Below are 24,569 nucleotides of genomic sequence, written 5' to 3' on the forward strand. Positions count from 1 at the left end.
TTTCCGGTAGGTTTTGGGATATGCACTAAAAAGGACCAGGATCCTCTCCTAATCTAAGGATGAGGATCCTCATGACCAAAGGATGTGGGCCGTTGGATGAAAATCCAACTGCTACAAACAGGGGTCCTTTAAAGTTATAATAATTATAACAATTGGATTTTCATCCAACTACCCACATCCCTTGGTCATAAGGATTTCATCCAACGGTTACAAACAGGGGGTCCTTTTAAAGTTATAATAATTATAACCGTTAGATTTTTATCCAACAGCTTACATCCCTTGATCATAAGGATTCTCATCCTTAGATTAGGACAGATCCTGATCCCACTAAAAATAGTTCTTAGAGAGAGAAATTTTATATTGGCCTGTAAAAGAGAGAACCTATGCATATTCTGTGGTCCGTAAACACCCGATGGTAAATGCGGGCAGAGGAGGTCTCAGACAGCCTTCAGAAAACGTACTCAAGCCTCTCTCTCTCTCTCTCTCACTCTCTCTCTTTCTCTCTCTCTCTGTTATAACTTATAAGCAGCTTTCTATATACATCCAAGAAGTGGAAGAGGACCTGAAAGAGGAGGGAGAAAAAGCCTTTTCTTTCCACAATTGAGGTGACAGTTTTTATCCATTTGTGTTTGGTAAAGAGTAAGAGAGATTTTATCTTTCACTGCATTTTCTTTGACCGACATCGATCGTGTTAGTGTATGTGTTTAACTTTTTCGCTTTGGGGAACTTACTCTTAAGCTATATTATAGTGCTGTCTTTTCTGGAGCTTTTGAGCTTAATTATACGTCCGTGCATGCCTTTGCCTAAGTTGTGAAGTCTGTTGTTTTAGTTTTCACTCTCAAGAATTTCCCAGTTTTTGTTTCAGACGGTATTGCCTTTTTTTAAGTTAACCTCATCATTTTCTTCTAGATGATAAAGATCTTACATATACTACTGTCTGTTGTTTTAGTTTTCACTCTCAAGAATTTCCCATTTTCTTGTACCTTTCACAAGTTTTTATTTATTTGACAAAGATCTTACAATTGGTTTTTGTCTATCTGTAGTTCTGGAAAATTAGCATTAGCAAATAAGATCTTCAGACTTGGGTAAAATCTCTCTCTACTTGTTCCAATTGAGAACTCTTATCATCTGGTTTCTGTCTAATTTCTTCTTTCTTCTATCTTTTTTTTCTTTTCCAGAAAATAACAAAAAAGTGGTAGAAAATAAGACCTAATGCATAATTTGAATAATGGGGTGTCCCTAGATTTCCAAAATGTACTAGGAATCTATAAGTTAGCAGCACCCCAGTTTATAAATTGTTTAGTCTATTGTGATTTACTTACTCATATGGTTTATTTTATTTACCTTGATATTGTCAGATCAAGAAAAGATGGTTGGCTAAACAATCTTTTATTTTTACTTTTATAAATCTCGTTTTGATTAATCTTGCAGAGTTGATTAATTAGATGGTGTTGGTTAAAAGCTGTGATCTGCAACAGCAGTACGCAAGGACAGCAGCCTGAGAAAGGATGCCAAACCAGCTATGGTTTGCACTGCCAATGATTTGCAGCAGTGGAACGATTTCCCGAAGGGCCTCAGAGTTCTTCTGCTTGATGGAGACACCACTTCTGCTTCCCAGATAAGATCAAACCTTGAGGCAATGGATTATATTGGTTAGAGATTATTTCTTTCTTGGCAAAACAATTTTGTTTCCGAAACTAGAAACATATTAATTTCACTTTTTTCTCATTTGTTCATTATCATTCCAGGAGTATGCTGGTCTCCATTTTCAAAAGCATCTTAATTATAATGCTTGTTTATATAGATGCATTCTCTATTTCGTTTAGATGTCGATTTGGATTTTAGTCGTATGGAGCTTAGGAAGCTACCTGACCATGGAAGAAGGATCAATGCTTGCAATTCTCAACCCCACCATTGGTTTTATTTCCCTTTTTGTTTTGTTTACGTTTTTTGTTAAAATGAATAGTTGGCTAGGTGTTTGAGTTAAAATAATGTAACTCTCTGAGCTAAACAGATGTGTTGAATGCAGGGAAAAAAAATTTAAGCTGTTTAGATCTAAATAGCTTAATGACATATATAGTAGTGCTGGTTTAATTCTAAATGACTATACTGCTTTAGTTTAATCTGTTTGTTTCGCTGTTTGGCTTGCATATACACATTTTGGGTAACATTATTGTGTTGATTGCAGTTACTGAATTCTGCAATGAAACCGAAGCATTGTCAGCATTTTCAAGCAACCCTGAAAGTTTCCATGTTGCAATTATTGAGGTAATGAACTTAAAACGAAACTATAACGTAATTTTGTTATTTTCAAAGAAGTTTAACATGCTTCTGCAGAGCAATGATTCTTAATAGCTAATTTAAATGTTTTGATGACAAAAGCAATCCACTCTGTTCATTGGTCCCAGGTAAATGCAAACAATGGCCATTGGGGTTTCCAATTTCTTGAAACTGCTAAAGAGTTGCCTATCATTAGTAAGTTCAGAAAGTAATTCTAACCATTTTAAGTTCGCCATGAAACTGTGTTCTGAATTTTGTGATTTTTAGTTCGTTTCTATTTTAGTTCTTTAATCATTTTGTTTGTTAACCCGCTTAGTTCTTTCTTACAGTGACTTCAAACATTCATTGCCTGAGCACCATGATGAAGTGTATAGCAGTAAGCTATCTTCTCTGACCTGTTAATTAACGCTTCAATGGAACCGACAATTTTGTGATTCAAGTTTAGCTCTACCGTTTTAATACTCAAACCACAACTGAAGTTTCTAACTTCATTTCCCTCATATGTTGTCATGTCGGTCTATTTTCAGCTTGGTGCAGTTGAATTCCTGCTTAAACCAGTCTCTGAGGACAAACTTAGGAATATTTGGCAGCATGTGGTCCATAAGGTCTGTCGAGTATGGAAAAGTTGTTTCAAGATCTACAACAAAGTATTATGCTATTCTTGCAAGTAGAAATTTTCTGATTTTGTAAATCCTGAGCAGGCATTCAATGCAGGAGTAAGTCCCATCTCTGAAACGCTCAAGCCTGTCAAAGTGTCAGTAGTATCCATGTTGCAGGCCGAACAGAACTGTAAAATCTCAATAGAAACAGAAAACGTTACACGGGTCCATGAAAATGACCAAGAACAATCAGCAGGGAGTGATAAGTACCCAGCTCCTTCAACGCCGCAGATTAAACAAGGATCACGATTACTGGATCATGGAGATTGCCAATATCAAATTAACTGCATGTCAGAGAAGGTGAGCGGGGAGAATGACAGTGAATCTAAATCAATCGAAACTATGTTTTGCAATCCAATTGATGAAAGGAATCTTCACACGAGAGAACCTCATCATATGCCTAGGAAGACGGTGATTAAAGAGGAAAATGACTCAGGTGATGGGTCTAAGAGTGAGGTTAATATGTCCCATCACCCGGATAATATAGACAGTGGCAATGATAATGGTGGTGCTGCTGAAAATCTGAGTAAAGCATCAGTTCCCAATACTTCATGCAAATCTAATCGGAAGAAGATGAAGGTACTTAATTTAACAGTCAATATCATGATAGATTGTTTGAGCTTTTTCAATTCATACCCTTACTAGTGCAGACAACATTTATGTGTGTTGGTCATGCATTATTGCACTAGTTGTCCTCTTGGAAAATTATGTACTAAGCTGTGCTACTTCAATTATTGAGTACGTAAGCGCACTTGAAGATTTTGGAAATCTTATTACATTTGCGATTTTATGTTTGGTTTCAGGTAGATTGGACACCTGAACTGCATAAGAAATTTGTGAAGGCAGTAGAGCAATTGGGTGTGGATCAAGCCATTCCTTCTCGAATACTAGATCTGATGAAAACTGAAGGTTTGACGAGGCATAATGTAGCAAGCCATCTCCAGGTGCGTATTTTTCTAATTCTTTGATAACCAATTATGTTCTGTTTCGTTATAATCATTTCCTTGAGTGATTGAACAATTTCAGGTTGCGATTGCAAGCAAACATTTTTATACTCGTTATATTATAATTACCGAAACACATTCCTATGATTGCTGATGATCCAAAGCTCAGCTCTATCCTATCGATTCCCATGAATGGGATAAAATTTGTGTCCAAAAAACTCTTCTACCAGCCAGTTGAAGCTCAGTTATTTTAGTTAATCCTTTTTTGTTGAGTGTTCATACCATATTTGGCATTTAGTTTGTGAACATGAGATGATTGATTAGTATTGTTACCATGCAAGCAGAAATATCGCATGCATAAGAGACACATTCTACCCAAGGATGAAGACCAGAGATTGCTGTGGCCGCATCATCCTCCAGGTGCTAGAGATCCAATTCACCAAACGAGTTATTATCCTCGTAGTCACAGGCCTATCATGGCCTTCCCTCCATATCATTACAACAATACCACTCTATCAATGCCACCGGCCTATCCTATGTGGGGATCACAGCCACCTGCCGGCAGTCATCCAGCCACCGTCCAGATGTGGGGCCAACCTGGCTATCCCCATTCTCATTGGCAACTGTCAGATCAAAGTTGGCAGTACTGGAACCCTTATCCAGGGGTAATGTATTGTCCGTCATCCTCACAAGTAAATATATATTGTAAATAAAATCTGTTTGTGTTTAAACCCTAAACCCTAGACCATACAGATGCAAGCTGAAGCATGGGGTTGCCCAGTAATGCCACCTGAGCAAGGTGGCTATTCCTCTTATCCTCAAGTGAGTATGCCAATGAATTAAAATTTCTACTACACTTTGGTTATATATGTAATATATACGCACAGGTGTTGTTTCACACTCATTTGTTTGAAAATTGCAGAATGCATCAGGTTTTCGAAGTGCAGGAGGTCATGTAGTTGAAAACGGCCATAGGTACAGCATGCCACGAAACTCTTTCAACATTCATCTGGTAACACCACAAACCCAGCTTCTTCGTTCATGCACGTTGTTCTAAATTTGGACATTGCATCTAATTAAACTTAGTGAAAACCTTGAATTTCTACTGTGACACACAATTTCAAGCGCGAGGCCTTGAATGTCTGTTCATTTTCTTGACTGAAATGCCCTTCCGTGTGACGAGGGGCTCACGAGGTTAACCAACAGTAGTTTACCAGACATTGCAATTCAAAGTGGGACTCGTTTTTGAATTGCAATGTTTGATAAACTACTGGTACCAAAAGTGAAATTTAGCCTTCAACTGTTATTTGTCCAATTTGTCATCATTTTGTGTGAAAAGCATTATAAAAATCAAAATGAACAAGGAAAAGCCACTCATTCAATTATATGATCGAGAACGATTTTGTGTCTGCACCAATATAATGCTTATCCATGCTGGGCTAAAATTTCGGTTGAATCATTTGCTACTTGAATTAGACAATACATTTTATGATACGCTATGACTACTTTGGCTTCAAAACACTTATTTGCATGCAGAATTACTTGACGGAAATCGTTATTAGTACTTCAAAATGGTTGTCACGTATATATTTTCAGTCCTTTTGAAGTGCCAATGATAGCTCTGGGACATATCTAACCGTCAGGGTAATATATATTCTGCAGTCAGAAGAGGTGGTTGACAAGGTTATGAAGGAGGCAATAAGCAAGCCATGGCTACCCCTCCCTTTAGGCCTCAAGCCTCCTTCCACCGAAGGTGTACTAGCTGAGCTAACAAGGCAAGGCATCTGCAACATTCCTCAGATCAACGGCTCCCATACACAGGGCTAGTGTTGTTCTCCTCCCTTCACTCAGCTAATCAAGTCAAAGTCCATAACTACGTGTACAATTTAGGCACCAAGGTATTCTTTTTCTGTCAAATTTTAACATGTTTTGGACACTTGATTTGTGAGGCCGTGGGGTCAAGGAGAACGAGACTACATCATCGATCGTCATCCAAAGCGCTCCCTACGGAGAGAGACAGTAAGCTTTTGACATTTGACAATTGGGATGGCCATGAATTAGACACGTTTCCCCGTCGTGGCGAAATTATTCAAAATTGCTCATTGTTAATAGTTCCAAAAGATAAGGGCCTAGCTAGTGTGTTTGTTGCACATATTATCTCGAACTAGATTAGTTTCAGATATTAATTTGTATTGGTTTAGAATAGATTAAACTAAACTGACTTAATAAAATATTTGGTATAATGTCGTACTAAGAAGCAAAATGATAAAAATTAATTCTCCTTTTTATTTTTTTCTGTTCTTTTTCCTTTTCCTTTTATAAAACTCTGTCGAAAGCTCTCCCTCTTTTCCCATCCAACTCCCGTCTCTACTCTCTCTTGATGCTCTCATTGGTCTGCTTCGTCTTCTTCGGCGGCACCATTTTCGATTCCACACTCTCTCTAGCTGCGCCGATCTTGCAGCTCAAGATCAACGAGGACTCAAAACTTGATCCACCCAAGAAGCATTTTGAGTAAGAAGATACGGTTGCAGAGGATTTCAAGCTGCTGTGGTTGCATAAGAGGTGCGAAGCAGACAAGGTGATGCGAAGCAAACGGAAAGGTTTTGGCGAAGCAGTCTTAGCAGTCCTCTACCTTTTCGAGGGAGGGTTTTGCTAAGACCGCCTGATAAAGCATTTTGTTGACACGAATCCGACTTAATTTCAGTAAAATTCTGTCTTTACTCGCACCAAACATGGACTAGTAACCGTTGCTAAGCCCGTTATAACAACCACTGTGACAGCCCGTTCCGAAAATTTTTAAACTGTAAGTGTGAAAGGACGATTTTGCCCCTAGTATGAATTTTCGTTGTGTGGCTGTTTTTGGTTTGTTGTTGGTAGGATGTGGACCACACACATACTCTCCCACATTTCCCTCACCCTTTCCCTGCCCTGCACCCTGTCCCGTGCCATTTCCCTTCCCCATTTCCTATCCCATTTGTACGAACATATCCCAAAACCTTGTAATCTTCATAGATCGAAGAAACAAAGTACATATCCATGCTCGTGAGGTCCGTAGAAGTTCAACCATACCCATTTCAGGTAAGGATACCTTCATTTTCACGTCGAACTCGGGATACCCCGATTTTGTCACTGTTCATGCACAAGTTAATTCTTGTGTTTTTGGGAATTTCAAGCTTGTAGGAAGCTTGGTGAGGTTCTTAGGAGGCTCGGGGTGGTTCATTTGAAGGTTTTGGACGTCGGGATCGTGAGTTTCGAGGTTGGCCGGAGTTGGTGGTGTTTTCCCGGCAAGATTCCGTGTGTTTTAGCACTTGAAAGTGGTATGAATTTGTTCCTCTCGTTGTAAGCTTCAATTTGGTACCAATTTTGTGAAATTTGGTTGAAAAACGAAGAAGATATGAAGATTTGAAGTTTTTACGATTTTCCGGCGCCGGAGCCTCGCCGGAGAAGACGATAGAATATTCCGTCAGTTTGGACAGAATATTCCTAACGGCGTTAACGGAATCCGTTAAAGTTAACGGAATATTCCTGACGGTGTTAACTGACGCCGTCAGCGTGCCAGGCATGTGCCTGCGCGTGGCCGGCGCATGCGGCGGTGAAAAATTTTTCTAAAAATATGGGGATGTTCCTGAGGTTGAGTAGATCACGTTGGTGTATTCATACACCCCATTTGAGCATTGTATGAGAAGTTATTTCATAATGTTGGTTATGTGTTTTAAAATTAACGTTTTTATAGTTGTTTCGCATATAGGTGATACCTATCCCGAGGACGAGCGTGGTCACTCGAGGCAAGGGGGTTACGACCCTTCCACATACCAGTGAGTGGGCTTTTGGTTTTCCGTATATACCTATATACTTATACTTTTCCCAGAAAGTGAAATGAAACGTTTATTCGTTTATATGCCATGCTTATAGTTTGTCATTTATTTACGCATTATGAATCGCATATGTTTATATATGTTTGGTGCTACGGACGCACAAGTAAGTGCCAGGTGAGTTATGATTTATGTTTACGTTCAGTAGTGATTTGAGATGCTTAGAGAGCTCATAACCTGCACCCCCGGTGTTAGTGCTCCCGCCCAGAGTCGGGCACAGTCCTTCACGTGATGTTCACCTCCCGCACCACACGCTCATCTTGGATCCAAGTTAGGTGCACAGTCCTGTCGTGCAGACCACTTTAGGTGGTTCCGACTCATAGGTGACTCGCGATTATTCGCCCAGCCTTCACGTGATCGTAGCACTTGAGCGTACTTATATTACACCCAGGCTTGTCGTACAGACCACTGTAGGTGGTTCCGACTCGTGTGCAAGTATAGTTAGTGAGTTGGAGATTTGGCTCTAGATTCAGCCGTACAGGTCACGTCAGGTGACTCCGGCTGACAGAGTATATGGCATTGATGTGATATTACCTGAGCACTTGCATTTTACTTCGAGGTTTTGGCATAGCATATTTTCTGAGCATGATTTATATATATGTATATTATATTTTCTGGGAAGTATACAGGTTTTACGGTGAGGGGTTAGAACTTATTTATTAAATGGTTTTTGAAAAGCTTTGTTTTTGCCCACTCACGCTTTTGTTTTGCGCCCCTCCAAGTTCTAGTTGGCTAGCACGTTTGGTGGCTTCCCTGAGGATTTCCCCGGCATATCTGACAGACTATTACCAGTGTAGGACCACCTTCGGGTGTGCTTTTGTTGTGTCGTTTTCTCCCGGACTGCATTAGGTCTTCGTGCTCTGAACTTTGTGTTCACACTTACGCTTGCACATGTTTGTTATTACTTGTGTAAAGCTGGTTTTTATTTATTCGCACTACTTTTATTATTATTTTATTAGCTTCCGCACTGTGCACATGGTTACGTCACTTCCACGTGACGCCCAGTATGCCCTGATCTCGATCGAGGTGTGTCAACCACGCCCTTGGTGTGAAAATAATAATAATAATAATAATAATAATAATAATAATAATAATAATAATAATAATAATGGAAGGGACGGCTGTTTACTCAGCCATCTGCCTTTACCACAGGAGCAGTTTCATCTCTAAAGACTTTGCGCCAGCACCCAGCGTATTTATCCATTCAAGTAAACAGTAATAGACCTCAGTGAACAGCAATAGACTAAAGCATCTTCACCCCTAAAAAAATGCGCTGGCACAAACGATCTCCACCCCTACAAAATGCGCGGGCACCCAGCCCATTTAAAATATTTTATATTTTTAAAAAAAGAATAAATAAATAAAAATAGTTTCAGATAAGATTTTTAACCAATTTCAGTTAAAATTTCAAATAAACTTAAAAAAAAAAAAAACACACTAAAATAAAATTACATACTCATCAAATAAACTTAAATAAAAACACACTAAAATAAAATTACAGAAACTCATCAAATACATTTTATTCTTCAACCACAAGCTTATTTTAATTATCTTCACCTTCTTGCAATCCCCACTGGTGCTCAATCAAGTCATTCTGGCGGGTTACGTACCAATATGGCTCTTGCACATCAATGTACCGATGAACGATCAATTCATTGTAACATCCATCCCGTTCCAACGGCTCGTGTTGCACAGGATCTTCGGTCCGGTCATGAGCACAGTAGATACATGTTCTTGAGTTGTTCATCGGATCCGGCTCATATTCATCGACGACATCATAATCATACTTATCTTCCACAATCATGTTGTGGAGAATAATATAGGTCATCATGATGGATCGAAGAGCCTCGACATCAAACATTCTAGTAGCAGAGTTGACAATCGCCCAACGAGCTTGCAAGATACCAAAACAACGCTCCACATCCTTCCTACACCCCTCTTGACATTTTGCGAAGTGTTTTTCTTTCTCAGTCTATGAATGTGGCACTGTTTTGACAAACGTGGACCACCTTGGGTAAATGCCATCTGCAAGGTAGTATGCTCCGTCATATTTAGTGTCATTAACCCAATATGTGCATCTTGGCGATTTTCCTTGCAGCAGATCGTCGAACATTGGAGATTGAGCAATGACATTTATGTCATTCTGAGCTCCTGGAACACCAAAAAAACATGTCAAATCCATGTATCAAATGAAGCCACCGCTTCCAAAATGATACTTTTGACTCATTTTCTATCACCATAAGCTCCTTACCACTCACTTGGACAGTTTTTCCAAGTCCAGTGCATGCAGTCAATGCTTCCAATCATGTCAGGGAAGCCTCGCATCTCACCCTTCCTTAGAAGCCTTCGCATGTCCCTTGTCATGGGTGTCCGAAGGTACTCATTGGTGTACAGGGCTTCAATTGCAGAGCAAAACCGCATCAGGGACTCCAGAACAGTTGTTTTTCCCATCCTCGCGATCTCATCCACTTAATCTGCATATGCTCTATATGCAAGAATTCGCAAGGCAACCGTAATTTTTTGCTCTGAAAGAAGACCTAGAACATGAAAAACATCCTCTTTTTGCACAAAATATGGATCATGGTTGCAAATAGCACTCATGATTTTGTTGAACAAACTTCGTTGCATTCTAAAACAATGTCTAAAAACATGATCAGAAAATACGATGTTGGGAATAAAATAATCTTCCAAGATATCTTTACCTCATCTTTACCTTTTTTCTATCGAAGTTTGCGGCACGTCTGAGTTTGGCTATCTGACCCACAACTTCCATGACACGACGGGAATGTGAGGCCATCTGCCTTCTATGGTCATCATCCGAGTCCTCCTCCATTGCGAAAGCCTCATCTCCACGTCCACCTTCCTCGAGATTGATCAATTCTTCTTGTTGTGCCAACAATCTTTTCTGTTGCTCCACAAATTGTTTATGCACTCTCCTTAAAGAAGACATTGTAAAAAAAAACTCATGATTTGAAAACGATGAAGATGGATGTAGAGATTTATGGTTTATATGGACAAAAAAAATTAAGGATGAGCTTTTTGGTATTTCTATCACACAAAAAGTATATGAAAGCTTTGGTAGAAAGTGTAGAAAATATTGAAATGTGGTGTAAGGTGGAAGATGAGGGTTAGGTATTCATAGGAAAAAAAAAAATAAAACTTTTCTGTATTTTTTTAATAATTTTTCTGTATTTTTCATCATTTTTAATAAATTTTAATATAGTTAATTAATCTGGATCGTTGGATTTTTTTCATAATTCTGACCGTTAGGCCTTTATTTATTTATTTTATTTTTATTTTTGGTGAAACAAACATGGACCGTTGATCTGTGATCGGACGGTCCATTTTAAAAGTCAAATTTAAATTTTTTTTACCTTTGGAAATCCAACGGCATTCAGAGGGCCACGTCGTCTCCTTCCGGGTGAAGCACAAATGGGCTGACAGCGGGCCCCACTGCCTACACCTTTGTCCCTTACTCGCGCCTATTCGCGAGTGAGCTGCACGCGCCAGGAAAATAGCCCGGCTCCTTGGTCAGTCAATTTTGGGCTAGTCCAGAGACCAACTTAGACTGGGTGCCAGGCAAGTTGCTGGCCTGGAGTGAATTAACAGGGTGCCAGCCTGGTTTTTTGACTAGGTGATGGGCTATTCCACCTTCGGTGGAACTGCTTTGAGGGACTTGCGAATATGGCTAGTTCTTCCATGACATACATGATTTAGAAAAAGAAAAGGATCATTAGAAGTGGTTAATTGTTCAACCACTAAAAAATAAAAATAAAATAAACTCTTCCAGGAAAAATTATTTGCGTCGCATAAAATATAGACAAAATAAATGATGAAATGAAAGAGATTCGAGTGAATGGAAAGGGAAAAATGAAGGATCAATTCCACTTTAACTCTACTTGAACACATTTGATTTTTTTACCTTTACCGACAAAAACTTGCGCTCAAAAGCTATTTATTTTGAGCACATGTTTTTCTGGTTTTTAACATGAATGTTTTTCCTTGGTTAACGCTAGTTGTAGTTTTGCCAATATTCGCAGGTTCCTTAATTTTTCTGGTCCTTAGGCTAACTACGGCTAGTTAGGAATTTCGTAAAAGAGGAAAAGGTTTATTTTTAGTACGTTTAGTTCACCAGGTTCTACCATTGCAGGGCCCAGTTGCCATTCTACCATTACGAAAGTAGTCCAAGTGATAGGATTCTAAGATTTTGAAATGCGGATTTGGTGTATCTTACAACACGAGTTGATGACAGCCATGCACCACCTGTGTCTGCATTCCCGAAACGGCACCCATCTTTTTCAAGAGGATTCACGGCATGTCAAGCCCTGGTAAGGTTATTCGCTTTGCATCGAATTAAACACATGCCACTGCACACCTAGAAAAAGAGGATGAATCAAAACATAGTTGCTACACCAAAACTGGGCACAAAGAATCAGCCAGACTGACCTAAAGGATCCAATTTTTTCCATCATTTTCATATCCATAATATTGCAAAAAAAATGCCCGACTCCAAGTTGTTCAAGAATAGTGGCGTTGAGTTTATCCAAGTTTCTCATGCGTGGTTCCTGCCACAACACTTTCCAAGTGTGTAGTGACGTTCGTTGTTCAATTGCGAAAAATGGACTCGATCCACTTATTTTTATTTCTTGAACCAAGAGATCCATGAATTGGGATCTTAATCATAAATGGTCCCTATTTTTTTGGGATTAGCAGAATCATTTGGGTGGAAGTCCACTTCTATGCACTAGATTCTACGTGCCCCGGGGGGGGGGGAAGATTTGCAACTGACCTGCTGGTTAAAGGTTTGTTGCATTTCGGAATCCGTTTTCAAATGCCCCCCCCCCCCGTGCGCTCCCCGAGACCTTTTGCCTCAGCATCCCCCCACAACAAACACACGCACGGGCCCCCATAAATATTATTTGCGAGTGTATTGAGTAACATAATAGTGAAGTAAAGATTTTTAATACTGGTGTTGTATTTCAAGTAGACGATGGCATTGCTTGAAACATCTTGCCATCTAGAGATGAGTAAAAGAACACCATGCATTGATGAGTGGTGGGGGCGGATGTAGACAAGTTGATCAAGGCAGTGGATTGTGAATCCACCATGCACGTATTCTATTCTCGTCGTTCGCCCATAAAACTTACTCAATCCAATTTTCATTTTAAAATTGGATTTGAAAAGGGGGAAAAAAAAGTATGGTTGTTGGTTTCTTCCCTCACAAAAGATAAAAGTTTAGACCTAAAATACATATATATTTAGGGGGAGACAATGAGTTTTTTTTTCCAGAAAATATCGAAACATCATGAACAGTCTGGTAATAAAACCAGGTGTTGTTGTTACTTTCTTCTCGGTTCCTTCTTCTCTTTCTTCCATAACCCAAGCTTAAAGAAGGAAGAGATAAAAGGGCCCTTTAGAGAATGTGGTCAAAAATCCACAGTAGAAATGGCTTTTCTAGCTTGTTAGTAAAATCATGCCTTTATATATATATATATATATATATATATATATATATATAGGAGCAGCTACTTTCTGGGGCATGGTACTCTTCATTCTTCATTTGGAACTAATGAATGTCGGGTCGGGGGTTTATGCCTTGTTTTATTATGAGCCCAAACAATGGATTCAATAAGTTCTTGCCAATAACCATGGCTGTTGGATAGAAACATTAAATTAAAATGGAAGGTTAGGGAGTAGTAACAGATATTTGATTGTACCTCTAATCTTCTTCCCCCTTCCCATATCAGTGTGATCGACGTCACTCACATCTTTGATCGGTCTGTTCATGCGGAGTGCACAAAAGATGACTAGAGGGCAAAATCTTGGCCCAACTCTAAAAAGGAGGATACAAACAAAATTAATGAAACGAAAATGATCGAGTGAATGGAAAGGAAAAAAAAAAGTATTAATTCCACTTTAATGAAACACGGTATAAAAAAAAAAAAAAATAAGACCCATTTTTTAAATTTATTATCTGCATGAGAATCAAGAACAAGAAAATTCAAAATAAAGGCCATCCTATCCAACTTTCAGGCATTAAGATACGTTTCAGGCGTGGATGATTATAAAAAAGGATTCCCAGTATATTATAGGAATCATTTTCTTGAAATCCTGCACTTTTCCAAACCAAGTGTGATTTCTATGTTATGTATGGACGTGGATGTTCTGTCCTAAATAGAGCTGTAATGAAAGGGAAGCAATATATGCATATATAGATAGCTATAGTTATATTTAGATTTGAACATGTTTATTAATCAAAATTGGCCTTTTTACTTTTTACTTATTTATTTTATTTATTTATTTGTACATTTGTACATTGGGTCCTTTAGATTTCGAGTCCGTTTTTTTTTTTTTTTTTTTGTTTAGAAAGATTATCCTTTTCTTTGTTTATGTCTCGGGTTAGAACGAATTACTATAAACTAGCCTATGGATCAATCGACATTTTTCACAAATCTTATGAACGGAGGAGCTTTTATTTCTTATGTTAAAGGAGATATAGGAAAAGATGGAATAGGAAGACGTGTTTCCAGATTAAACACGAAACGGTTTGAGAAGGGGGAGTTAGCAAAGTTAGACGAGTCCCCATCCATCTTCTTATGATGATTACAAATCTAGGATAGGAATTAAAAGTTACTCCATAATAATAGGAATTTGCTTTCCAGTTGCTGCTTCAGTCCTCAGCTTTTCTTGGGCTAGTTGGTTGATGATAGGGTTCCTATTTTTCGTAAATCCTTGGTCTTTCATTTTTATTATCTCACATGGATAGGTACACTCAATTTAAATGGAAGAATTTTTTTAGGCTGATTCATTACATAGAAATATCAGTATTTGATTGATCTAACTTCATATAATTTAGTATTTATTCAATTTACCAATTGACCAAAAAAAAGAGGATAAAATCGACTGAATGAGAATCTTTCTCTATACTATAAAAATCGCACGTCGTAAATAGATATACCTTTTGAACAAATGGAAGTCAACCTGAAGGTGAATATTAAATAACAAAACTTCTAGGTGCAAGTGAAAGGTCTTAAGTTCGATTGTTCTGAATCACGTAATGCCCTTTGTTTGGGCTAATTCGATGTCCAAATAGTAGTTTTAGACGAACGTTCATAGAATGTCATTTAAAAGCTTATGTTAGCTTTTATAATTGATACACATGCTTAGTTGAGGATAGAAAGGAGTCAGGCAAGGAACCTAACGAGAAAGCGTGTTCTGCCTACATGTGAGTGGATCTCCTTGAAAACTAAATGTTTTAGATTATTTTTATATGTTGATGCATATTATGATTATCGATAGTCCTTGAGGAGACTTATATCTAGTTAGACTTGAATGATATCTTGAGGTTATTGGTGATTTATTTTTACAACATTGCTATCATACATATTGTATAGCTAGTTACGGTCGTAGGTTATTTGCAAGTACTTATTTTCTAATAGAGGCTAGAATCTCTAGTAGACGCTAGACATCAATCCGTAGACGCCGCTTTTAGCGGCCATATGGTCAATTTAGTGGCGGCCAATATATCTCGGCCTCATAGCTTGTGTTATTGTGGTTTGGGTGTGTCAGTTTGGTATAGTTAGGGGATATACATTTACATCTTATGATGCCAACAATTGTGCTAATAATTTAATGTTTACTTGACAGAACTATGCCACCTAGGCATGAACGTACTCTTAAGCATTAGCTCAATTGATTCCTAATGCTGATCGAGGCTGCACTCAGGCGAAAATTGTTGTGAGTCATGATGCCTACTCTTTTGATGGTTAAGGAGTCGGAAAAGAAGTCGAATCTTAGTTGGAGCATATGGACGATGTTCTCGACGTAATGAGATGTCATGTGGATCAATGAGTGAGCACGACGACTTTCTTCATGGTCGACAGCTCTAAAAATTGGTGGAAGACGGAGCGCCATAACATTCGGGTTGATGAGGTTTGGACTTAGGGATCTATTCAAGGAGTGGTTCAAGAAAAATTTTCTGGGTCTTGAGTTTCAAGCTATCAAGAGGCGAGTTTTTGGCTCTCGAACAACGCGAAATGTCTGTTGGCGACTGTGAATGGGAATTTTGACTTTTGCTTGAGTATTGCATGTGTATTTGTGATAATGCATATGAGAAGATGAGGCAACTTATTTCAGGTCTAAATTCGAACTTGTGCACCTATGCCTTGGTGAATGATGGTGTTACCCTATGAGATAGCTTTCTGCAAAGCTGAGCGGGTTGAACAAGTGAATAACAGAAAGAAAGAAAAATAGATAGTGAAGCGTAAACAAGCAAGCACTAGTGATGGTGGTGGAGGACAATTCAGCGGATTCAAGAATAAGTTTGACGCCAAGAATATCAAGGAAGCATTGACTATGGGCGGAATGAAGAGTCAAGCATCTTTTTAGAAGAAAGGTAAGTCATCCAGGTCTACTACTAATGGTGGTTCTAATAATCTACACCTCGTGCCAGTAAGGGTTCTACCGGTAGTGGGTTTCCTCAGCCTATTAAGCCTCAAGTTCCACAACAAACTTCGCAGTTTAGTCAGCATAATACTTCTCGATAGTAGAATAACCGACAGGGTTGAGGGAGTTAGATTCAGAGATCTCGTATTGGTTGTACCTTAGGTGGAGCTAGTCGTTCTGGTGGTGCAACAAAATTAGATGTTTGCAATGAATCGGCAGCAGGCTGATGAAGATCCTAATGTTATCACTGGTACGTCTAATGCTTTTGACTGTCTTGCTCTAGTTTTGATTGATTCGGGTGCTACCCATTCTTGTTTATCTACTCAATTTGCTAGTATAGTGAATGTTCAACCTATTTCTCTAGATCATGAATTTGAGTTATCTATCCTTACAGAAGAAACTGTTAGAATTAATTGGGAATTAAAAAATTGTTTGATTTTTGTGGGTGTAGAGCTCATGGAAGCGGATCTCGTACCATTACATATCGTAGACTCATATCTCATCTTCGGAATGTATTGGCTATCGAGATATCATGCTCATATCGGTTGCTATCGGAAGTTGGTTTTCCTTCGTCCACCTGGAAGGCCACAAGTGGAATTTCAAGGTGAACGGAGAATCATACCTTATAGTCTCATTTTTTGTCTTCGAGCCAAGAGACTCTTGTCTAAAAGATGTGCAGGGTACATTGCTCATGTCACGGTAAAAATAAAAAAATGATAAAAAAGTTCTTAATACTGAAGATGTTCCCATCGTGAATAAGTATCTTAATGTATTTCTGGAGGATCTCCCTGGATTACCACCTAATCGGGATACTGAATTCACCATTGATCTATTGCCGGGTACCAATCTTATTTCCCTTACTCCTAATCGTATGGCACCTGCCGAGTTAAAGGAATTGAAAATCCAATTGCAAGAACTGGTTGACAAGGGTTTTGTTCAGCTGAGTACTTCTCCATGGGGTGCTCCGGTTCTATTCGTTAGGAAAAAGAATGGTAGCATGCATTTATGCATCGACTATCGTCAATTGAACAAGGTGACTATTAAGAATCGGTATCCTCTACCAAGGATAGACGACTTGTTTGATCAACTGAAAATGGTGAAAGTCGTTTCTAAGATCGGGGTATCTTCAAGCTGAGGATGTCTCTACAACAGTATTCTGAACCCAGTACAGTCATTATGAATTTCTTGTTATGCCTTTCGGTTTGACAAATGCTTCTGCAACCTTCATGGATTTAACGAATAGGGTTTTTCAACCTTATTTAGATAAGTTCGTGATTGTATTTATCAACGATATGTTGGTATATTCTAAAAATGAGCAACAACATGTTCGACATTTGCGGTTGGTGTTGGAAAGATTGCGAAGAAGGAAGTTGTTTGCGAAGTTTAGCAAGTGTTAGTTTTGCTTGGATAGCATTGGTTTCTTAAGCCACATTATCTTGGCCGAGGGAATCTTTGTCGACCCCAAAAAAATCTTCGCTATTCTTAATGGGGAGCAACCGAACAATGTTACCAAGATTAGAAGTTTCTTGGGTTTGGCCAGTTGCTACGGGTGGGTTTTGAAAGATTTCTCTTCAATTGTTGTCCTGCTTGCTAAGTTAACCCAAAAGGGAGTAACTTTTAAGTGGAACGAAGACTGTGAGCGTGATTTTCAGGAATGGAAGCATCACCTCAATCAAAGCCACCTTCCCATGTATGTGATACTCATCCATGTGACAGTCAAGCTGGACTTGAGGATGAATGGATTCATTATGTTATATGCTGATGCAACTTTGAGAATGCTGACTTTCCCTTCAGCCGCATATTGTCCAATGATATTGAAGCATCTATCGAAATGATTTGACTAGATCATCCCTTGGCTTACCACTGTTGCGCCCAGAAACGGTCCAACAGAAAAAAGAGAAACAAGGTCATTAACGTCATTCAATAGAAAACAAAACAGTGACGGGGCATAAATGCGAAGAGATGGGGGACAAATTAAAAACGCCAACTGGCAATTAGACAAAATAAAGTACCTCACCTGACCGCCCTTCTTCCTACTTCGGCTAATATTGCCCCTGCTCCTCCTCCTCTGTGTCTGGTTTTAGAATCCGAAGAAACTCGAAAATCCGACAAGCTCCTCGTACTCGTTGCTTCTAATCTGTAAGTCTTGTTCGATCTCTCCTAGATTTTTCAAACCATTCTGAAACTTTAATTATTTTGGTTTTTTTTTTAATTTCTGAAAAAATATATTTATTGGTATTTTATTTCGTATTAAATCTGATTTCTATTAATCTGGAGGGGTTAAATTTTCAGCTTTTGGAAAAATTAGATAGTTTAGTAGGTTGGTAAATTGAGGTAATTACGTTTTCAATGAAGCCAATTTTCTCGATGAGCTACAGCTGAATTGTATATCTGGTTTTTTTTATTTTTTATTTTTTTTAATTTGTTAAAAATAATTTTCATTGATTTATTACCCTGATCTTGGAAAATGCATATTGTGGAGAGATGGATTCTACATTTCCAAGCAACCAAACACAACTCGATGTGTGGATTATGGAAATAATCGTGAACTCGCGATGGTTAGGAGTTGGATTGTGTGATTGAGTACTGATCTTTGGGTTAAATGCTTGACAATGACGGAATTAATTGCGACCTAGTGATAATTAGTAGTAGACGTAATTGTGGGCTAATTGTAATTGACGAAATAGAAGGGACCCATTTGACTTGAATTTGGAAACTGAAGGGGTCGAAGAAGTTGTCGAGGATGGCCTGCAGAGGGTGCTTGGGGTGCTTATTGAAGCTATTGAACTTTGTCTTGACCCTTGTGGGGCTGGCCATGGTGGGCTATGGGATCTACTTGCTTGTGGAATACTTGAGAGCTGCGGACACAACTGTAATGTCTTCGCCTGTGGGCGACGTTCATGATTTGGTACAGCTGAGCCGGCCTATGCTCATGACTGTGTCTCTTTCAGATAATATCTTGGATAATTTGCCGAAAGCTTGGTATGTCTACTACTAATTCACCAAAATTCTTTTTCGATTTTTGAGTTATAGCTAGTTATACATATGTTTTATTCTTATTCAGGAAATTTTTTGTTTATTTCGATATTTGATATGGCTGTAAACAGATAAGAAGTAACAAGTATGCTTGTGGTAGACTTATCTTCTTGCATTTGATTAATATTTTCTGAACTTCCTAGATTATCTTCTACAATCATTGTTTCATGTTTCCCCTCTGCCTCCACTTTTCTGGAAGGAACATGTGCCTTAAGTATCCTAGATTTATCCATAATCCCATATTAATGAATTTATATATAATATATATTATATTTAATAATAATGACCCGTTAAAGGTTACACTTATAGTGTTTGCTATACCTGTTGAGTTCAAGCTGATAATTCTTCTTTTTTTTTTCATCCCATTTTTGACCCCACATGCTTTTGCAGGTTCATATACTTGTTTATTGGAATTGGAGCAATTATATTTGTCATCTCTTGTTTTGGTTGCGTGGGTGCTATGACACGGAATGGCTGCTGCTTGAGTTGTGTATCCTAATTACTTATTCTTTTTGTCAAAAAGGTTATCAGATAATAGTATGCCTGTCATATTGAATATGTGCTGTGCATGAAGCGATGCTTTATTTGTTTTGGTTTTATTTTAACAAATTGGGGTCCTTAAGTCAGCATAGTATTCGGTCCTGGTGATCCTTTTGATCTTGGTAGAGCTGGGAGCTGCCGCCTTTATATTCTTTGACAAAAGCTGGGAAGATGTAAGTGTTGTATCTGTTGATGTTTTGAAATTTAAATTGTAATGGTACGATTCAGTATCTAACCAGTGTCATAAGTTGCTGTTTAGGAAATCCCAACGGATTCAAGTGGAGATTTTGAGATGATATATGCATTTCTGAAAGCTCATTGGAACATTGTGAGATGGGTTGCTCTTGGAGCTGTTGTCTTCGAGGTAATTTTTACAATTTCAAAATCTTGTCCCACGGTCTTCAGTTTTGACATGTTTTATATGATTTTATTTTTTATTTTTTGGGTGAATTTAGGACTATATCGTTCAATCATTTTAAGGAAGATTGTTGGCATGACAGTCTCTTTTCTGGAAGAAGTTCCCTCCCTTCCCCTTCTTTGGAATTATATTTTTAACTCGTCATTTCTATATAGAAAGTTAAAAGATGAATAGAATGGGGTGGACGTGTTCTTAGCAAGTAGTGCATGCACAGAAAGGAAAGGAAAGCAAAAGTATACTTAGAATCTGCAAACAAAACATCTAACCTGAAATTTCTGTGGAGTATTTACTTCTGTTTTCATTGGCTAGACTTGAATTGCTTGCCACCATTGAGTTGGTTCCGCCTTGGCCTAATCAACATGTAGGATAAGAAGAAAAGGTTTAATGCTTTGGATCTCAGCTTGTATTGTTTACTTATATGTTTGAGTTTCACCTGATTGTATGAATCCATATTTTCTTGTTAATAGTCGTCAATTTCCTACGCCTGAATTGATAGTAATCATGACTCATTATATGATTTGAAGTATTTACTTGTTCTGCACCTAGATGACGATAGCACTGATGGAGTTGTTTGCATAAGCATGATTGGTATAACTAATATCCATTTTTTTATTTTGCAGTGTATGTTTGTTTGCATGAACTGGGATCTTATTGTAATTCTAAGTACAATTTTCTTCATTGCATTAATTAAAAAAATTTGTTAATAGCACGGAAATGATACAAGTCAATTTTTTTTTTTTTATACTCAATTAATGTAGTCCCTTTTAGGGGCCGCTTGATAACCATTTCATTTCTAGTTATCAGTTATAATTTTTTTTTAACTCAAAGTCAAATTTTGAAAACTCAAGAAAGTACTTTTCACAATTTGGTTTTCAGTTTTTGTTTTTTATTTTTCATTTTTTTTTAAACTGAGTGTGGTTATCAAACGAGTATTCAGTTTTCATAAAAGGTGAAAAGAAAATATAAAAATAAAATGGTTATCAAATGACCGTTAGTGAGCAACACTTCATAATAAAAAATTAGGAAGACATCTATAACTGTAATATTGGGTGCAAAATAGTCTGGTGCAATAACACTAGAGTTCAGGGGGTTTTCCCTCTTCAAAGTCGGGTTTAAGTGTTTTTTACTATGACATGCAGTTTTGACGGGCTCATGTGTGAAAGTCCTCTTTCTAATGGCATTATTCCTACATGACAATGACATTAACGAAACTTCCTTTATATATCAATACTCTAGGAAACTTGTGGATATCTTGTCGCTGCTTCATAACATTCTTTTCTTTAAGTAAAATATGTTTCTTACCAGAAAAACATTGAGAGATATGTTTGCATAAAAGTTCAAGAACAAAACCATTGCAATGTGACATTAATGTTGGTTCCAGAGATGTTAGATCAGAAAATGACAGCCAGCTCCTTAAAATTTTCTCATGAACTTGTACCGCTTTGCCAGATATGGTTAATGTTTCCTCATTAACCGAATAAGGTTTTGGTGCATTCTTTCTTTAGCTGTACAATATCATTGCTAAGATGAGCGTTCTTGTGTTGTTATTCTTGAATCTAGGTTTAGTGGTTTGGAAATAACCAGATGAAGATTGTTTTGTTTTCTCATGCGATATGTTGCATATATAATGATTGTCCATGGAATTTCAGGCTCTACTTTTCTTGCTAGCTCTTGTGGTTAGGGCAGCGAATAGACCAGCAGAGTATGACAGTGATGATGAGCTCATTGCTCCAAGGCAACAAATTAGGCAGCCATTGATCAGCAACCGGCCAGCTGTTCCAGCAACTGGTGTACCTGTTGCTGGGTCTCTTGATCAGAGAGCACCAAACAGAAATGATGCATGGAGTACACGCATGAGGGAAAAGGTGAGGGATTCTGGAAAAAATAATTCCTTAAAAGTTTGTGTGAGATGTTAGTATAGAAATATAGCCATGGAAGTCTCAAAGTAAGGCCGCCATATTAGCATGCTTGCCTTAGACTTTTGTTGATTGTTCCAACACTATCAGGTTACCACATTTTTGTGATTAGATAAATTCCGTTTGTCATTTTTATTTTTCCTATCGAAAACTCAAAATGTTCATTTTAAATTTTTCCGTAGCCTATGATTCTGATGCCTGTGCTCTGTTTTGTCTGTTGACGTGCACATAAATCAGTACGGACTTGATACAGCTGAGTTTACATATAACCCATCAGAGTCACACAGATTCCAGCAAGTTGCAGCTCAACCACAAGAAGAAAGGAGCCGATGCATTGTCATGTGATAAAGGTGGATTTAACCAAAATTAAACTTGGGTTTGGTTTCTGAAGACCACTTCTTCGACCATGTTAAAACTTCAAGATTTGCAGAGGATGGTCTGTTCCTTTTTGTTGAGTTCGTGTACAACAATTTTCTTTTCTTTTTTATTTCTGTTTCTCTTTTCCATTTTGTTTCAGGAGCATTACTTAATTCCCCGCAGAAGCGCGTGTTCTCTTTATATGTATTACCATTTGGTGTATAAATTGTACTGCTAGTTAGGGATTATGGAGTGAATAATTTTATGAGACATTCTGGCAGTTACAATGATGTGCTTGATCTATAGGTTTTGACCTCCTCCCCTTCACTATCACACATGCAAGGATACCAGCAGAATGCCCAGAGCATGAGGATGACGAAAATGGTGGTGATGGCTTGATTTCGTGGACAAGTAGAGATGGCCACGGTGGTGACAGGGAGTGCATGGAGAGATTGAGAGTTAAAGAGAGAGGGAGTTTCAGAACTGATGGAAGAGAGTGACCGAGAGTGCTAAGCAAGCTAACTTAGATTATCCAAGTGAAATTACCTAAATATAATTAGGTAAACATAAGAAAGTATAAGAAAGTATAAGAATTAAGCCCTCGAGGCTTCGATTCAAATTTCGTTTTCGATTTCACATTCACATGCATGAATATAATTAGGTAAACATAGGAAAGTATAAGAACTGAATTTCGATTCAAGGCTTGAAAATTACTCAGGACACCAACTTAGGAGTATCACACGTCTTGGGAATAAAATAACATTATTTTAAGCGATGTGTTGTAAAAGTCCACCCCCTTCTAGAAAATTTTATCCCCGAAACTTCTACAACAACTAGTAGAAAAGATAGGGATATTTAGCTCTCATACTTTCTTCATTTTCCCTAGGTGGCTTCTTTGATTTTGTGGTTTGGCCAAAGGACTTTTACCAAAGGTATCACCGAAGTGTTTTCTCTCTCTGATCCAGTGTAGCAATTGGTTCCTTGATGTGGTAGAAACTAATACATAAATTAAATCCTATAATTTAGACAATTGTAGTATGAGTAAGTAGGGATCGTTCTAGCCGTGGATTAGAAGGGATGCTAATTAACACAAACTAGACTTAAAAACAATGAACTAGATGAAACTAACACAAATAAGAACTAAGGGGGGTTTTTGGACGAATTTAAGAAACTAAAGTAAATTCCATCAAACAAAGTAAAGTATGAATGAAAATTGGGTGAAAGACTAGCTAGAGGATTCTTCTCCACACATGAACTATATGCATACAAATCGATTTCCAGTTATTATTCCTATAGACCATGAATGACAATGCCCCAAATTAATCGTGAACATCACTAATTAACTCTCAAATTTTCCTAATTTCATTGAATTGGACTTAGCGACGCAACCAAATTATTCTTATCAAGTTCCCTATATGGATAACATGATAGAGATACATATCAAAGATCATTAAGTTCTGTAAAAATCATAAGCATTGACAAGACATTCGTAACTATGAACTGCATGATACTCCTACCAAGAGTTTACTTAACACAATCATGACTAGTGACATGTACTACTTATAAATATAAGTTCACAACGATTAAGTGAAATTCCCTTATATTCTAGCATCAAATCCCTGCATGCAAACTAAGTATGCATCCTTAATAAACATACAAGAACAAGTTTTTAATAAAACAGATAAGTAAATCGCATTCACGTTTTATGAATTAATAATTGAATGTAATCAATTCATATAAAACACATGTTCATGGCTTCGAATTCACCTCTAACTAAAAAGAAATTTAGTTACACATGTTTATCATAACTGAAAAACAATCTAAAATAAACATTGAAACTTAAAACAAAGATAGAAAGAACTCTTGAAAATTCCAGCAACTTCAATGGATGAATGGTAGGCATGGCACACTCTAAATCTTTGCAGGCATTTCATATATATAGGGGGAATGGCTGAATCCAAGGAGGAAAGGGCTTTGGCGTTTTTGAGTTATTTTTGGACTAAAAATCAGGTCGAAAGTATTGGAATGTGATTAGGATTCCTCCTTGCAGCTGAAGATAAGATAAGATAATGTTGGATAAAATAGGATAAGATAAGATAAGG

General features: G+C 37.8%; 3 protein-coding genes across 5 annotated transcripts; 2 read left to right on the forward strand and 1 right to left on the reverse strand.

The window, feature by feature from the left end:
- The first annotated feature begins 414 nt into the window (after window positions 1–414).
- On the forward strand, window positions 415–5,992 carry LOC137731820 (two-component response regulator-like APRR2). 3 transcript variants are annotated; one of them, XM_068471051.1, is made up of 13 exons: window positions 415–605; window positions 1,044–1,085; window positions 1,432–1,652; window positions 2,189–2,268; window positions 2,409–2,475; window positions 2,610–2,656; window positions 2,808–2,885; window positions 2,982–3,518; window positions 3,743–3,883; window positions 4,228–4,548; window positions 4,637–4,705; window positions 4,806–4,895; window positions 5,546–5,992. In XM_068471051.1, the coding sequence occupies exons 3-13, from the start codon at window positions 1,523–1,525 to the stop codon at window positions 5,708–5,710; spliced, it is 1,725 nt and encodes a 574-aa protein (XP_068327152.1). In that variant the 5' UTR covers window positions 415–605; window positions 1,044–1,085; window positions 1,432–1,522; the 3' UTR covers window positions 5,711–5,992. The 3 variants fall into 3 exon arrangements, with proteins under 3 accessions (XP_068327152.1, XP_068327154.1, XP_068327153.1); XM_068471052.1 differs by lacking the exon at window positions 415–605 and adding an exon at window positions 638–868; XM_068471053.1 differs by lacking the exon at window positions 1,044–1,085.
- Window positions 5,993–9,727: 3,735 nt separating this feature from the next.
- Window positions 9,728–10,206, reverse strand: LOC137732892 (uncharacterized). The gene is made up of 2 exons (XM_068472146.1): window positions 10,014–10,206; window positions 9,728–9,906 (listed from the first exon to the last, which is right to left on the reverse strand). The coding sequence occupies exons 1-2, from the start codon at window positions 10,204–10,206 to the stop codon at window positions 9,728–9,730; spliced, it is 372 nt and encodes a 123-aa protein (XP_068328247.1).
- Window positions 10,207–18,202: 7,996 nt separating this feature from the next.
- Window positions 18,203–22,735, forward strand: LOC137731000 (tobamovirus multiplication protein 2A-like). The gene is made up of 7 exons (XM_068470032.1): window positions 18,203–18,339; window positions 18,923–19,182; window positions 19,627–19,726; window positions 19,869–19,949; window positions 20,036–20,140; window positions 21,844–22,059; window positions 22,348–22,735. The coding sequence occupies exons 2-7, from the start codon at window positions 18,944–18,946 to the stop codon at window positions 22,453–22,455; spliced, it is 849 nt and encodes a 282-aa protein (XP_068326133.1). The 5' UTR covers window positions 18,203–18,339; window positions 18,923–18,943; the 3' UTR covers window positions 22,456–22,735.
- Window positions 22,736–24,569: the final 1,834 nt, after the last annotated feature.

Source organism: Pyrus communis, chromosome 4, assembly GCF_963583255.1.
Source record: "Pyrus communis chromosome 4, drPyrComm1.1, whole genome shotgun sequence".
Classification (NCBI taxonomy): domain Eukaryota; kingdom Viridiplantae; phylum Streptophyta; class Magnoliopsida; order Rosales; family Rosaceae; genus Pyrus; species Pyrus communis.